The sequence below is a fragment of the Harpia harpyja genome, chromosome 19 (assembly GCF_026419915.1).
Source record: "Harpia harpyja isolate bHarHar1 chromosome 19, bHarHar1 primary haplotype, whole genome shotgun sequence".
Classification (NCBI taxonomy): Eukaryota; Metazoa; Chordata; class Aves; order Accipitriformes; family Accipitridae; genus Harpia; species Harpia harpyja.
Genome location: NC_068958.1, coordinates 16,476,228 through 16,492,351, shown reverse-complemented (window position 1 = coordinate 16,492,351; position 16,124 = coordinate 16,476,228). Strand labels below are relative to the sequence as shown.

Below are 16,124 nucleotides of genomic sequence, written 5' to 3'. Positions count from 1 at the left end.
CTGATGAAGCTCCAGCCAGGGCACTTGGAGGTGAGGGGCATCCAGGCAGCTCATGAGGAGGTCTGGAAGGATGGGGAAGTTTCCAGTTTTCCAGAGACTGTGATTAAACAGCATATTCTGCCACCCTGGAAAGCTCCAAGGCTGGGACATCATGGACTAAGTAGTTAATTTTGCAAGGGAAGGACCTTGGCAGAGGAGACAAACCAGCCTATGGAGCTGGTTTCTAATGATCTTGGCACTGAAGCATGGAGCATCAGCCTCTGTGGGGAGGGCGTGGGTTGGCCATGCTGCAGAGCAGAGCCCCTGGGAGACGTGCACTTGCAAATCTTTTTGCAAAGGGATGTACCCATCAGTTGGGAAGACCTCAGAGCACCAGCTACCACTGCTGAGCATCCATCAGGGTCAGCCTGCACTCATCTGAGGGGAGCCAAGGAGGCCACATCTTGCCTTGCCTTGCCTTTGGTTGGGGGCTGGCTCAAGGCTTGATGCATGAAGATCTCAGCATATTCCCCTGTGTCATGATGTTTTGTTGGTAGTGGGGCAGTTTTGCTCTTCAGTTGCTCTCTTCCAAGTCTCCCCACACCTGCTTCCCTGGGTGTACCCCCGCATAGTTTCTGCACAGGCCTATCTTCATGGCCACTTTCCAGGTGGTTTTTGTACAGTGAAGCAGCCGGAGGAGGCAGAGCCAAGAATCTGGTCCTGCTTCCAGTAGCTCTGGGATTCACTCCGAGGGCAGGGAGAGGACCATCTGCACAGGCAGGTTTGTGGAGGAATTCCCAGGGTGTTTCCCATCCTTTTTTAAACATAAACTAATTCTCTGAAAAGACCGGGAAAGCACCAGGCCCCTTGACAGCCCGAGATGCATGTGAGACTTCACTTGTGGACATGCACATGACCGCAATTAGCTCTAAGGCCCTAGCACATTAAAATTAAATTATGAAAATTGTTACCATCCCCAGCTACCAGCCTGTGTCCTTGGGAGACATCCCTGTCATCAGAGGTAAGATCTCTGATCCTGCTGTGAGTCAGCTCCTGAATACCTATGGGCTTCAGCTGGTCATATTTGGGGCAACCATTCCCAACACCAGCCATGCCTGTCACCTGTCAAACCTCAGCCAACCTGTGACAGAGCATCCACATCTGTAGATGCAATCTGTCCTGAAATATCCCTGGTGCCATCTGCTCCAAAACCTGCTAGTCCTGTCTTCAGATATGGAGAATATGTATTTCCTTCCTTATTGCAGCAGCTGCTTGTCCTTAAACATTTATGTCCATCCTCATTCACCTCTCCAGGTAACCTCAGCTGACTCATTGTTCCTTTAGTTCATCACCAGACCCCTGATCCTTCTCACTGTTTTTAAATAAAGCAATTTGTTTTTCTAGTTCTCTGGGCTGCAGGACGCAGTGTCTTATCCCTCCAGCACACCTTGGCTATGGAAACAAACCCATATGCAGGACCAGGAGCCCCAGAAGTTGGGTTGGTCCTTGCATGACAGCTGTCTGTCTGGATGAGCTTCCCCATCCCAGTGGGCTGCAGAGAACACCCATGAGATTGATCACTGGGGCTTACATTCCCCTTCCACAAGCATGGAAGGAGAACCAGGGGCAATGATCACGGACTTGCCAGAGCACAGTTCACACCAGCCACACGACCCTCTGTGGGTCATGCTCCTCTCAGGGGCCCCACCAGCCTTGCACCATGCACCTTGAGAGAATGGGCTCTGGGTGCATCAGCAAGGAAGCTCATGGTGCTCTGTGGTCCCTGTACTTGGCCCGTGTCCACACAGAGCACGTGGTGAGAAGATCACCCAGGAGGGTGAAGAGGGGAAGCATTTTGAGAACGGCAGGATGGAGGGAGTGGGGCACAACAGAGTGATTAGAGGAAAATTAGGAGTCAGTGGAGCAGGGATCCGAGACTGCCAGAGTGTCTGAGGCTCGGATTGCCCCTTGAGTGCACCAGGACACCTGAGACCATTTGTGCTGCCCATGGACCAGTTTTGCGCAGGAGATGCAAGAGGAGGCCACGGGCAGAGGGAGCCACTTCAAACACGCCCAGCCCTGCCCTGCCCCACCGGTGAGGAGTGGTGTGTGAGCACCCTGCACATCTCCGTGCCTGACATTCCCACGCTGCCTCCTGAGCCTTTTTTCTTCTAGACCAAATTATCCCAATTACATTCCTCTGCCACCCCTGTAATTTCTAGTTTCCCCACAGGTGAGGATCTGGCATTTCCTCATCCTTCTGCCCACTGTCCTCTGGCTGCTCTCCTGCTGCCCCATGTCCTGCAGGGCAGGGCCCAGATGGGACAGCATGGCCTGGCCAAAGCCTGCCCAGCATCAAGAGGTGCAGAAGCATCACAGCCTGTGTCTGGATGCAGTTTGGTATCCAGCCCAGCAGCCTGTCTTGTAGCCTTTGCTGGATGTCAGAGCCCAGCACCCCAAGGGAAGCTCAGTGTATAGCCTGAAGGGTGACTTGCCCTCCCTGGGTCCTCTTTTGTCTTGATTTTCAACAGAGTCAGAATGGTTAAATATAAACTCAGTGCTTTGCCTCTGTCCAAAGTGAGGAGACAGGACTTTCCTCCCTGATCCTGTCTTTTAATACCTGACATCCCAGCATTTCTCTGATCTTTTCTGCCTCATGGGCTCTTCAGATTCCCTCTCCAGATACCTCCTTCAAGATCTGTGTTTTTTTGGTGGAGATTAAAGTGCAGAGGAAAGCACATGACTGCGGGAGTGGTTACTAATCCAAAGGGAGCAAGGATCTGATCTGGATGGGGAGCAGTGTGGTGAGCAGCTTGTGTCACTATGAAACGCAGTGGTCTGTACAGTGTAGCTTCATGGCAGCCCCATGGGACATGGATGTAACTGGGCCAAACTGATGCTCCCCAGTTACCCAGCACACTTCTGTATGCTACATGAGGCACACCAGTTTACACCAATTTACAGCTGGTTACCATCCCCCATATTTGTGTAGTATCCATAGTATCCATAATGACAGTATCCTATAAATCACTGCAGTTCCCCATTAACTCCAGATGCCTCCTACAGTCTTTTGGGTTGAAGTTGCTCTTCTCAGTTTCAAAGTAAGTTCCAGGTCGCATGGAGATCTTGCAGCAGCCAGTGAGATCTTGTCCTCAGCAGGCTTGGATGGGGGTGGAGAAACGCAGTGAGGGAAGAGGGAACTGTGACATGTTTGGCAGAAGGGCAAGGATTTTTGGTCACTCCCAGGGCAAAAGGAGCTTGATGAGCCAGCCCCATGGTCTCTTCCCAGGCTCTGCTCTCCACCCCTGACCACAACCAGACTCTGAGGGAAGGCGCAAGGTGCTCTGCAATGGGCTGGGAAGGGACACCCTGCTTCCAAGCTCGGTTCTTGCCTTGGTTTTTCCAGCCAGTAAAATGGCAATAATATCATCTTTCCCTACAGGAAGTTTTGGTGATTTTATTGGGCTGCCAATAAGGTTGTGGTGCTGCTGTGGAAGGCACCCTGCACTCACACTCCTGTCCTGAGGAGGTCAGAGGGGATGTAGAGTGGCCCATGACTCTTCAGCAAGCCAGTGCCAGGAAGGACACTTGTTCCCCCCAGTCCCTGGGGAGATGGAGCAGATCCTGCTGAGCTGCTGTGGAGTCACCAGCCCCAGCCAGGTTACTGCTGCAGTGACCTGAAGGACCTGAATCACAACCTGAAGGAAACACATCATGGCCTTCACCTGCCTTCTTCAGAACCTTCTGCTTTTTCTCAGTCTTTTTTCAGTAGAAGAAATCAGTGAGAGTCCCCATCTTCACCAAGAGCCCTTCCAATGTGATTAAGCTTGATGCTCCTAAGGTCTGTCCTGGCAAAATTTCTAGTCCTGTTCCAGCAGATTCCCAGGGACCAGCCTATCTTTTCCATGTCCCTCACTGCTGGCCTCACTCTCACGGTGACAGAGAAATAGATGAGGGTGAATGATTGCTGCTCCTGGAGGGCGCAGGGACCTGCAACTGCATCCACCAATGACCTCACTCCCATGGAGCCCACGGGATCATTATAGAAAGCAATCAGAGCATCTCCTATAGCAAGAGCATATGACAGCCGAATATACCCCTGCAAGAAAGCCAAGAAAGCATCAGAGTCTTTGGAAAGTGAAATGCTCACAGTAACATAAGGGCTGGCAGTGCCGCTGCTTTTAGGAAGTAGGAACTTCTTTAAATAAGAGGCCCATGGCAGGGCCTGGATGGGCTAGCCACTGTGAGCATCAACCCTTCCTTCCCTGGCCTTGGAGCTGGGCTAGTCCTCTGCATACCTCCATGGGATAGGTTGGGGTATTAGAGTAAATTTAAGGCAAGCCTGTAGCCATAGGGGTTGGTATGACAGCCCAAGTGCCACCCTGTGTCACTGGGCACAGGCTGGCTGAGAGCAAGGCAGGTTGTCCTGAAGCACGAGGACACCAACTTCAGCTCTCACAAGACAGCCTGGAGCAAGTTTCTCCATGCAACCATTTCCCAGCTGGAAATGCTCTGATCCTTCAAGCCTCTCCTTACAATGGGGTCACTCATGAATGTGTCCCTCCTGGTACTGCCCCATGGTGGAGCATGCCGGGTGTCCATAAGCCAGTTGGCATGCAGGTAGCGGGGCAGAGGGAGCATGCTCCTTTCCTTACTGCGACCCATGGGGAGTTGTGCTGGCTCTGGAAGGGAGGCATTGCTGTTGTACTCTGCATCAGTAGTTCCCCGGGCCTGACACAAATAGAAATTGATCAAAAGCAGCTTTAAAAGCTCCCGCGTTCCCAGAGTAGAAAGTTCCTCTTGTTGAAATTGGGTGGGAGAGCTGTGGTTTTTCTTCAGTTCCTTTGATTTGTTGCCTAATGCAGGGGATGGATAAATCTTTAAGCCCTGAGATTTAGGGCAGGATTCATACTTTACATCTTCAGAAGACGTAGTAAACAGCCCTATACTCTCTAATCCTGGGAGCAGGTTTGTACCTGCTTGCTCTGTATAAACTGGACCAGCTACAACAATTTCACATTGTGGCTGAGTTCAAAACATCCCCTTGGGGATGAAATGTTTATTGCAGGATATTTTTAAGATGGTTCCTGAAAGGGAAAAAGGGACTCCCACCTCAATATCCTGCACAGACCCTGCAGGACTGTCACATGGGTGCAAAAAGTGGTGTGACTGCACGGGCAGTGAGACACCCTGGCCCATAGGAAAATACTCTGGGGAGGAACTTGCTGGTAACCTTTGTCACTTAGACCTTCCCCACTGGACAGGCAGAGGTGGGTGGCCTGCCCACAATGACAAGGAGGCCTTCATTTACCAGGGCTGCCAGCTCCCAGGCATGGCCTGATGGCTGCAATGCTCCTGTATCCATCTGCACATGTCCCCATCACCCCTGTGGGCAGGCTGGGCTCAGGCTGAAGTCAGACCCTCCAAGGATCACACGCTTCCTAAGGGCAGATCACTCCAGAGCCTTGCAGAAGCCTCCTGGGCCATGCAGAAGTTTGCAGCAGGAGCAGGCTGGTTGCAAAGAGGCAGCTGAGCTGGGCAGAGCACAGGAGCTTTCCACGGCACCTGCCAGAGTGCAGATAACTGGACCTTTGGGTTGCTCCAACCCAGCCCCAAGACTGCAACAGAGCAGATGGGAGCCAGCTTGGGGTCTGGACACCACATCTGGGGGACACCACGTTAGGGCATTTGCTGAGTTGTACGCAAAATGTGAACCTCTGCAGATTCTCCTGTGGTGTGTTTTCACACAGCATGGAGGGCTGTGCCCTGGAGGTGACCTGCTCACGGCTTGCTGTAGCAGAAGTGAGGAAGCAGTGCAGGGGGGAGGGTGGTGCTTGGGGTGGGACACAGCTCCCCATTCACCAAGGGGCATGTTAGCCAGTGTGGGTTTAACAACTGACACCACACCGCCTTGTAACTTTGCACCCCCCTCTGGATGGCTGCAAGTCCCCATGCATGGCCAGTGCCGAGGGGCTGGTGGAGGTGGGCACAGTGGTGTCTCTGCAGAGGGGAGAGAGCTACTTACAGAATCTTCAGGCTGTAGAGGCCAGAGAAAGCTTCCCCTGGGATCCTGGAGATCTGGTTTCCAGAGAGGCGTCTGCAGCGAAAAGAAAAGCCAGTAATGTGTCAACATCCTTGTAATGACAGTCCCTTGTCTGCAGAGGCTTAACAATTCATGCATCTTGCCACAGTCCCCTTGGGGAGAAGGCTGCAACACCTGCAAGCTGAGCCATAGTTGTGCGCTTGGGCAACTTTTGCATATCATCCCCTCTTACAGCTTGGGGAACAGGCAAAGAAAATAATAGCTTATTACTCCTGCCAGACCTGAATCCAGTGTTTTCAGCATCCAGTGACAGCTCATGGCTCAAGTCATTCCCTGGATACCCACAGAGGACCCCACTGCACAGAAATTACAGCACAGGCTGCCTGTGAGAGGGACCTCTGCTCCAGGGCACTGACCAACCTACAGACCCTGCTATACACCAGATGCCTGGCAGTGAGGGTGGAGCAGGGAGAGAGCTACCTTCTGCTCATGCATGGTCCTGGGAGGACTATCCCTAAATCATGGACCCTTATCTGTCCCCTTTGTCTGCATGCAGCCTGTTTCTGCATGCTGCAGGTTCTCCTTTGTCCTGTCCATCAAAGCTCGATGCCACTTTATTTGCTTCCACTCTCTTTTTCCCAGCCCTGCTTTGACCTGTGTGATCACAGCTAAGGTCCAGCTCCTTCAACACACAAGAGTTTGGTATTACTGCTGTGAGGGGAGACTGGGGAAGGGGCTGAAGATGGGGAGTACGATGTAGGTGCCACAGTAGAGCCAGCTCATCTAAGTATGGTTTCCAAAACCAGGACAGAAAAGTCAAAAGTGGTTCTTGGACAAGTTGTGGATGGAGAAAATCATAAGAGGGAAGATGAGGATAGGGATAATGCAGCCTGGGAAGGCTGATGAATGAAGATGATTGTGAACGGGTGGCAGAGGAATACAAAGTGAAGAGCAGCGTCACAAAGGAAAATGGAACCATTGGGGACACAGAGCAAAGAACACGGGACAATATTCAGAACTGGCTGAAAGAATTTATCCAAGGAAACCTGTGGGATTTACCATTGTGCAGCACCATCTGATCAGAGCACTCAAATTTTAGCAAGGCCCAGAGCAGGCTGGGGCATTAACAAGTATTTGGATTTTTCACTGACATTGGAAACTACATCACTGTTACCATGACTTTCACTGATGAGGACAGCGGTCCTGAGAGACCACAGTGGGAGCCTGTGGTGGACCCAGGAGTAAAATCCAGGACTTTTGAGTCTAGGCTTGAGCTAAGAAGAATCTTCTTCTCCTCCTGTTTCTCCCATGAGGACAAACATGGACCAAGTCCCAGTGGCCATCAGCCAGAAATCATGAGGCAGGTTCAACAACCTGATTAAGACCCCAAGTTACTACTGCATTTGTGCTTTACTTTCTGATCCCCAAGTGGTCAAACAGAGGTCAAGGCTGGACTTCTCCATAGTCACAGGGTAAGAAACTTGTTGTTCACTTATTTGGAGTGGAATATTGCATCTCCCAAAAGGAGACAGCAAACATCATTTGTGACCAGGCTCATCTTCACTCTCTCAGAAAGTCCAAACCAGGCCCAAGAGGTTGGGCACAGATGCTGGCAAGCTTGTTGTATTCTTTTAGCAGTGAAAAAGCTCATTTCTTTTTAAACGTTTTGTCAGTGAAGGAGACAGGTGTCGAGGATGAGCAGTGTAATCCAGGCTGGAAGCAGAGTGCCTTGCAGTGAGGACTCTGCAAAGGTCATGGAGAGGATCTGAGCTGTTTTGGGGAGCCACACTCAGCAGTGGCAGAGCAGACATGTGCGGGTGCCCAAGCTCTCTTCCTCCCTGTGTCTCCTCTCTGGAATCTAGAGAAAATTGCTCCCATAATTAGGGCCTCTGACAGCACAAACAGTATAGGGTCGTCTCTTTAATGTGTGTGAGCAGGTTGTAACCTGCCTCTCTGCAGTATGCAAGCTGCCTGGCAGGCTGGGCTATTTGTCACTTGGGGGCTGTGATTTGGGGTAATTGCTCCTTTTGATTGCTGATTTCCACATGGGAGGGAGTGTTGTCCAGGAGACTGGAGTGCTCGCCTGGAGGGGAGGTGTTCCCGCACGGCATCTTCAGCCTGCTCCCAGCATCCGTCCTACCAGGCTGCACTTGCTCTGCGGGGGGCTGTCTGTTCTCACCTCCCCGGAACTCCTGTCTGCCCCCATGCCTTCGCTGGCAGCAGTCTACATGTATTCACGGTTAAATGTGCCTCTCCTTGTTTCCTAGCAGCTCTGCACCTTTATGTTCACTTTCTTGGGTGTGTTTGAGTGTTTGCCAGGTCCCTAAATGGATCTGGGACCTCCAGGATTAGCAGGAGAGGAGTGTGGAGCTTGGATGGAGCCCAGGCTGGGGCTCCTGGCCTCAGAACAGGGTGGCAGGGAGCCCTGTGTGATGGTGGGACATGTGCTGATCCAGTTTGTGGCATCTCAGCACCATGGGCAAAACAGAACATAAGGGGAAAAACAACTCTGCAGGAGATGCCCTGGTTTCACAGGGCACTATCTCTGGGTAAATTTAGAGGCACAAAGCATCGCCCAGCCCAGGAAAGGCAGCCATGCCTCCCTGTTGCTGCTGCTTCTGTCCTTGGCCCTGCTACACTGAGACTGTTCTGTGTCCCTGGCTCACCTCTGGCCTCTGGCTCTTCTCTCTCTACCTCCTCCCCACTGCCAGGGCAGCTCAGCTGCTCTCCCCAAGGTATAGAGCTCCATGCTGAGCCAAGGAGCGGGCACAAGCAGAGGCACCAGCCACAACCACTTCACTCAATCCACCTCCCAAGGCAATTGCCAGTGCCTTTTGGGTCCAAGATGGGCTCTGCTTACTTGTATGCATGCAGAGACTGGGAAGTGGGAGATGTCTGTGTTTGTGCACACAGGCTGAGGTTTTGCTTTCCTAGAGGTACATGGCTGGGACGTGCACACAGAGTCTGGAGGTGTGGGCTTTGGAAGTTTGCTATACCTCCCAGAACAGGAGCTGCATGATGCTGTGAGTGGTAGGCAGGTGTCCAGGCAAGGGAGCATGGCTGTCCCATCTCTCTGAGACTAGGTCAGGAATGGGTAGGTCTTTTGGGGTGTCCTGTCCAGCAGGGGGAGTGGCCACTGGGAAGAGATGCCTGCTTCCATGTTGTTAGCTCCTGTGCCAGTTCACGTAAGAGACCCAAGACATGAAAGACTCCCTCTGTGTGTCCCTTCCTCTGTCCATGGTCACTTGGCAATCTCCCTAGTGCTTGGTTCCCTTTGTTCCTCTTACTCAAACTCTCCAGAAGTCTCCCAGCGTGGCAGACAGGCACCCATGGAATAGATCTCCAGAAGCCAGATCCCACAGGAAATCCACTGAAACGATCCCTTCCTTTCTATTTAAAAGGCAACAATAACATTGAAGTGATGCTTCCAGTGTGACTTCCCCTGAGACAGCTCTTAATTTGCTCCTTCTGTGGAGAAGACTGAAGCAAATAACCCCACCAATAAGGACTGAGTGGTAGCATTCCCTTGTGCCCTAAGCACACAGCGGGAAGTAGAGCTGCTCTTGCAGGGGTGAAAGTCTGGTCCACAGCACACAAGCTCTGCTCCAGACCTGCTCAGGTCTCTTTTTAGGATAGGCAGACTTGATTCAGCTGTATGCCCTGCCGTCCTGGAGCTTACACCTTGAGATAGGGTTGGGAGAAAGGGAAAGCTCTGGATTCAAAGTGACCAATGGAAGAGGGAGAGAAGGGGCAGGTGGAAGGGGAGGGTGGAAGCTGGAGTTGTCTGGCTTGCTTTGGAAGGCTTGCGTGTTCGCTGGATTTTAGATTCTGCTGCCCCCGCCCCTTACCCACTCCCATGATTTCTGGGAACTTTCCTCCAGGCTTTGATCTACATTCCCAATACACTCCAAGTTGGAACAAACTCATGGTTTACCACCTCATGGCTGCTGCAGTTCAGTTACCACAGGATCCCACCCCCTTCTGTATCTTGGGCTTCTTGGTCATGATACAACTTCCATGGCACGCCCAAAGGCTGTTTGTTGGGCATGATCGCTCATGTCATGTGCTCAGGCAACACAATGATGCTCTTATCATTCACATTAGGAGGCAGGAACATTGCCCATTGGCAGGACAGGACAAACATGTGTGTCCATATCCCAGTGGAATTTTCCCCTTGCCAGATCTTTATTGAGCATGTCAGCCTCCCCCTTTGATCTCCTGCTCTGGTTCATTTCTCAAGCACTAACACTGTCAAGGCAGAATCTGTGCCCAGATAAGCTGCCTGTGCTCCTGTCTGAACAGTGTCATCATGCCAAGACTGTGCCATCCCCTGGGCGCACAGGGGACCAAGAGCCCCATGTAATGCTTGAGTTTGTTCTTGTGCTGGTGCAAAACAGGAATGAAGCCAATTAAGTCATGCAAGTGAAAACATGGTACATTTTAGAAAAGAGCCAGGCTTGGACTCTTCCTTCCCACACAGGAATCTGCAGCTGGTCCTAGTCTGGTATCACCTGGAGGTGTCTCTAACGTGGTCTTTACTGCCTTATTCCATCCCTGAGGAGGAGACTATGCAGGTCTGTTTCTAACTCTGCTCTCTGTACCCCCACCGAATGCCTGTTCCAACTCGATAGATTGATGGCATTCATTTCTTTTGTTTATGGTCCTCAAGCCAGTTTTCAACCCACACGAATGTTCATATGCAAGCTAGTTTGGATTCATTTGCCAAGTAAGATTTAATAAGACACAACTCCTTAATGAACAACCCAATACAGGACACTGAATGCCTTCACTCCACCCCCTTATATTATAAACTGTCAAGGTTTTCAGGGGAGATTTGCTTCCTCCAAACCTTCAGAGCAGTTTTGATTTTTGACTCTACTCTGGGTGCCCCACTTGGGGTGCCCCAGAACAAAGTTAGTCATTTGGAAGGCAGTTTTCAGGAAAATTGGGGCCAGCTATCCTCACTTGCAAGGATTTTTCATTTGCTAAACACTATCCCTAGCCTAAATGGAGTAGAAAAAGAACTGAAATCTCTAAATTTTCACAACATTTTGAATTTGATTTCGTCCCCTGCAATAACTTGGCTTCATTTTTCAATGTTCATGATGGAGAACCCCTTAGAAGCCCTTCTCTTCTGTTCCCACCTGCACCTTAGCCAACGTCTGCCTCTACGCCATGCCAGATTGCAAAGGAATGACCTTTGGAAGACTTCATCAGAGGAATTATCTTTTAACTCTCTCTGTGCTTTTGCCTACCCACTGAATTGACAACCAGTGCTGTCCTCTGCCAAGGACCAATGTCAACCAGGAGGACAGAAAGCCCTGGATGAACCAGGGCTAGTCCACTTGTTGTTAACAAGTTGCATCCTGGTGCCTTCTCAGACACAGGAGCTAGGCAGCATCCTGGGGGGACCACGGTGTCTAAGCATTCAGAGGAGCTGCAGGTCCTCACCTACAGCCATCTGGAAATGGAGAGCTGTGTCAAGCAAGGTGGCTACCAAGGGAGCAGTTATGCTGCCTCCAAATCTCAGCACGGCAAAGCAAGGTCATGGCCCTACAAGTGTTTGTCTCTCTACCAGAGACCTCTGCAGTCTGCTATGACATGAAAACCCACCAAAGCTGCTCTCCTAGGAGTACCCTACTCCAGACATGTTACTGCACTGCTCCTGGAAAGGCTTTTCACCATGGTGCCAGCACACTTGAACATTGCCCAGAAATGTCAGCAGCCCCTTACACAGCAGAGCTGTCACTCCAGAAGGAGTCATGCCCCAAAGCCAGCATTACTGCAGTGCTGCCTCTTACAAGAATGAGACTGCCTTGGAGTTGTGCCTGTGCTGGACAATACCCCCAAAGATGGATGTTTCAGATGTCTGGGAGCTGAAGTGGGTGGTCGTGGGTGTTCCAACACCAGGCAGGGGCACACTGCAGCAGTGCTGGTGCTCCATAACCCATGATGGCTTCACCAGTCCTTGCATCCGCATAGGAAGAGGAGTGAGAAGGGGGTTTCTTCCCTGGTGCAGGGAAGAAAAAGAAGGCTGCTGTGTTCACATTCCCAGCATACACGCTTGCATTTTATTTTGGTTTGCTTTTATGCTGTTTCTTGGCCTCCAGTCCCTTGAGTTGCAAGAGCTGCCTGGGAAAGGGAACAGCCTGCAAGGGGATGCCACGGTGTGGGTCCTGAGCCTGCTATGCCTGCATCGATGCAGAGGCACGGCAATCCCCGTGATGCTGAGTCCTACTGCCCTCAGGGCCTGAGAAGAGGCAGGTGAAAGAGCCAGTGGCTGGGAAGGGGTCTGATCTTGCCGCTGTGCCCCGAAGCAAGAGGTGAATGGCAATGAACACCTGCCTTTGGCTGCAGTTTCTCTTCTTGGCACCAAGCGCTCGTGTTTGGATTCAAAGTGCGGTAACAAAGCCCTTGCCGGCGAACACATTTCAACATGTTATTATTCCCAGGCTGGCTTTCAAGATCCTCTTTCTATTCCTTCTGTACTGATTGCTCTTGTTTCTCTTGGCTCCCAGCTCTGGCTTTTCAGGCTTCATTAACTGGAATTTATTAGCAACTTTAAACAATCTTCATGCTGCCAAAAAGAGAGAAAGAAAGAAAAGAAGAAAAAAAAGAAAGAAACAAAGAGGAGACACACTAAACTGCAGGCTGCTCCCTGCCTGTGTGAGGCCCAGGTCTGAACACCTCTATCACTGGAGGTTTTCTCTGGAGGAAAGGAACGGTAAGTGCAGACAGAGGAGAGTGCAGACTGATGGAGAGCTGTCACGGAGGAGACCTCGGTGATGTTGCCTCTTCAAAGCCGGCTGAGACTGGAGAATCTGGCCTCTTGGCAGCCTCCGAGCATTGAGTGCTAATTGCATCCACAACACCTTCCTGAGCAGCTCACAGTAAAAACTAATGACTAACAGGTCCCGGCACACCTGAGAGGCCCATTCTCGTCACTGAATGGATGGGTAAACAGAGGCACTGGCAGGGAAAAATCACTCTACCAAGACCACACAGTGAGTGAGCAGTTTGAGCTGGAGCAGTCCTGGTGCCCTCATCCGTGCCCTAACCCCAGCATTGCCTCTCATCCCTTGTGGGACACAGCCGTTTGGTCTCCAGAGGGGAGATGAGCTAACGCAGAAATGTCCTGTGGGACACAGCCGGGCTGGACATCATGGGGTGGCTTGGGTGATTGCTTCGCTGTCCTCAAGACCCTCACGTGCCATCCTGCTCTCACTTGTTCTTCACATGCCCGCCACCTGGCATGGCTGTGTGCAGAGGACTAACATACTCAGGGCTCAGGTGGGTCCAGCAACCCAGATTTACAGTGCTCCACAGTAGCCTGAAGGATGTGCAACAAGGCACATTTGTCCTCAGTGTCCATGGGACACATGTGCTTAATCTACCCATTTTTGCAGCTTTCTTTCCCCTTTCTATTATTCCTGCTCCTTAGTTGAACCCCAGCACCATGCACAAGCTGAGCCTTGAGTCCTGATCTCTGACTTTCATGAAACTTCACCTTCATGAGGAGCCTGAGATGGTGATAAAATAGAGTCACAGAAAGAGAAGGACTTGTAAAAGGTGTGGAACACCAGCTTTCCTCCAAGTTGCTGTGACTCTGGACTACTGGGACTAGATCTAACAAGAGAAAAGATTGGCAGCAGCAGAGCAGGAGAGGGGAACTATGAGGAGCTCATGGAGGAGTCAGAGGAACATGGACTTTCTCTGACTGTCAGAGAAGATGAGGGTTACAGATCACAGACACATGCGTTGAAGGGCCAGGCGTGTCAGGAGTTTCTGGGATGTTTCTGAACATTAGACCAGGGTAAAAATGTCCCTAAAATATAAGAGTTTCCAGGGGATCTCAAAAGGAGATTTGAAAATCTGTGTTGAATTTGGCAAATATTTTTGGCTGAGGAACCTGTGATTTTTTTCAGAATGTTCAAGCATCTTTTTTAAGGCATCTTTGCAATATAGCAAATACCATTTGAAATACCATTTTCTTTTCAAGTTTGACCCAAAGTAAAAGAGTAAAGGTTAAGAATTAAAGTGAAAATGAAACGTACTTTTCTCTCCCAGGTTAAAAGAACTTTTTGGGGTTGACCAAAGCCCCAGGACATCACTTTTGGTTCACCTTGAATTGAATTTTGCAGGTTTTGTCTGCAGTTGCTCCAGCCTGTTACTCACCCAGTTTATCAAGGATGTAACAGGGAACATAGCATATGAGGCAGGCTGAGGCTGTAAGATCACCCAAAATCCCTGGAGAAACCTGCTGAAAGGTTTCCATCTAACTGAAGACAGGCACTTGCAGCAAGGATGGGCTGTAGCAGAGTCTTCTTCCTTGTCAGCCCTTCTCTGCCTGGAGGTCAGTCAGGTGCACGGGCAGGTCTTCCTCCTTCCCAGGAGGCACTAACACTGAGATACCTGGATTGTCCCTCATTGCTCAGCAGGTCTTCACACACTTAGCATGCCCCAGCATGGGCAGTTCTTCCATGGAAAAGTAGACAGAAGGCTTGGTCTCCTGCGCTACATGTCACCCCAGTAGACCCAAGGGACTATGTTCTGGGTAGATGAAATCTGCAGAGATTTGAGCTGTGAAACCTGAACAAACTTCTATTGAGGATGTGTAAATAGGCAGGATTTGTTTGCTTGATTCTTGTGCACGTCCTGGCACAGAGGGTGATCCCATTCTGAATGTTGTGGTCCTGATGTAAAGTTTTGGGATGAAAGTTTGGTAAAGATGTAAGTGAAAAGAGCAGGGGAAATGCCAGGCAAATTGCATTACTGGTCAATGACAGCCCTATGAATAATGTACACACTGTCTCTGTCTAGATGTTGTTGTTGAAAGAATCACTTTTAATTCCTGATAATATATAAAAATCCTTCCTTATTGGATTTCATATAAATTACTTGATTTCCATAAATAAGATTACTGTCTTATTGCTATCAAATTCAGGCAGGAACTTGGGTATGCATAGATATATAATGCTGCATTTTCCATTTCTTCTCCTAACTGTGATGGTTTTTCCTAGTCAAAACACCTTTGCTTTCCGAATGAGGACTTGTGGCATTTTGAACCTCTAGTAAAATGTTCTCTAACAACTTCCAATTATTTTTCAAATTTTCCTGTTTAAATTTTTCCTCTTCATCTGTTTCATTCATAATTATTTTTGGCTGTGGGAAGCTGGCTCTTTTGGAGCCTATGAATATTTATTCATTGCTGGTTGAGACTGTTCTGTTTGTACATGACGTAATCAGAACACAATTGCTTGCAGCAAGACAACTGTTAATTGTATACAACAGAGTATGGCCTCTGTGTGTGAAAAGCTGTATTACCCCCCGTGAATGCTTTGGGTGTCCACACTTCAATGCAGATGTTGACAAAATGGAAAGAGAAAGGCTGCAAGATGGATGCAAGGTCTTGGGTAGCTCAAGCTCCAAAGCTAAAGAAGGATAAAAAATAGTCCAGCTCAGTCTGTAAATGCCTAACGGGGAGGGCAGTTTGGGTAGCTGGGGTCCTTGCAAGTCTAATGAATAGAAACTACAGACATATGAAGACAAGTTGGAAGACAATTTGAAGTTAAAAACCTATAGTATGATTTGATAATTGTGAGATTTGACCTGTTATGGGAATAATGAACATCATTGGTATCTTGTCTGGTCTCTAGTCAAGACTGAATGTTCAGAGAAGTAAGTTTTTCTTTGCATATGTGTGTCCACATCAGTATGTACACTCATCTGCAAACTCTTTTCTGAATGCACAGACAGGACTCTGCTCATGACAGTGGTGCCTGAGTGCAGCACACTGTCACACAGTGCAGAGGCTCATGTCAGTAAGGTGTTAGGCTGGTCAGCACCACAACCTGTGCACATCACTGGAATTACACTGTAGTACTGGATGCTGATGATTCAGGGTTGCTCCACTGCAGAACATGTGGGCTAGTACATCTGGGAGATGAAAATGTGTCCTTTCAGGGTAGTGCAAACACCTATTCTGTAGGAAATTCTCACATTTTGGAAAATACCATTTTTGAAATGTCAATATCATGTATGGTGGTGGCTGCAAGAACTGATACAGTAAAGTCAAAATTTTTCATTTAGACAGATTAAGCGG

General features: G+C 49.8%; 1 protein-coding gene and 1 long non-coding RNA gene across 5 annotated transcripts in view; one reads left to right on the top strand and one right to left on the bottom strand.

The window, feature by feature from the left end:
* Positions 1 to 14,104, top strand: part of LOC128154582 (uncharacterized) — a 109,246-nt gene extending 95,142 nt beyond the window's left edge. For all 4 annotated transcript variants that reach the window (XR_008239379.1, XR_008239380.1, XR_008239382.1 and 1 more), the window contains exon 5: positions 12,133 to 14,104. This is a non-coding gene — a long non-coding RNA (uncharacterized LOC128154582). The remainder of the gene's footprint in view (positions 1 to 12,132) is intronic.
* The window catches only part of LGR6 (leucine rich repeat containing G protein-coupled receptor 6), a 151,711-nt gene that overhangs the window by 79,910 nt on the left and 55,677 nt on the right, over positions 1 to 16,124 (bottom strand). Inside the window, exon 3 of the mRNA XM_052815412.1 lies at positions 6,005 to 6,076. Coding sequence (XP_052671372.1) covers positions 6,005 to 6,076 — 72 coding nt within the window. The remainder of the gene's footprint in view (positions 1 to 6,004; positions 6,077 to 16,124) is intronic.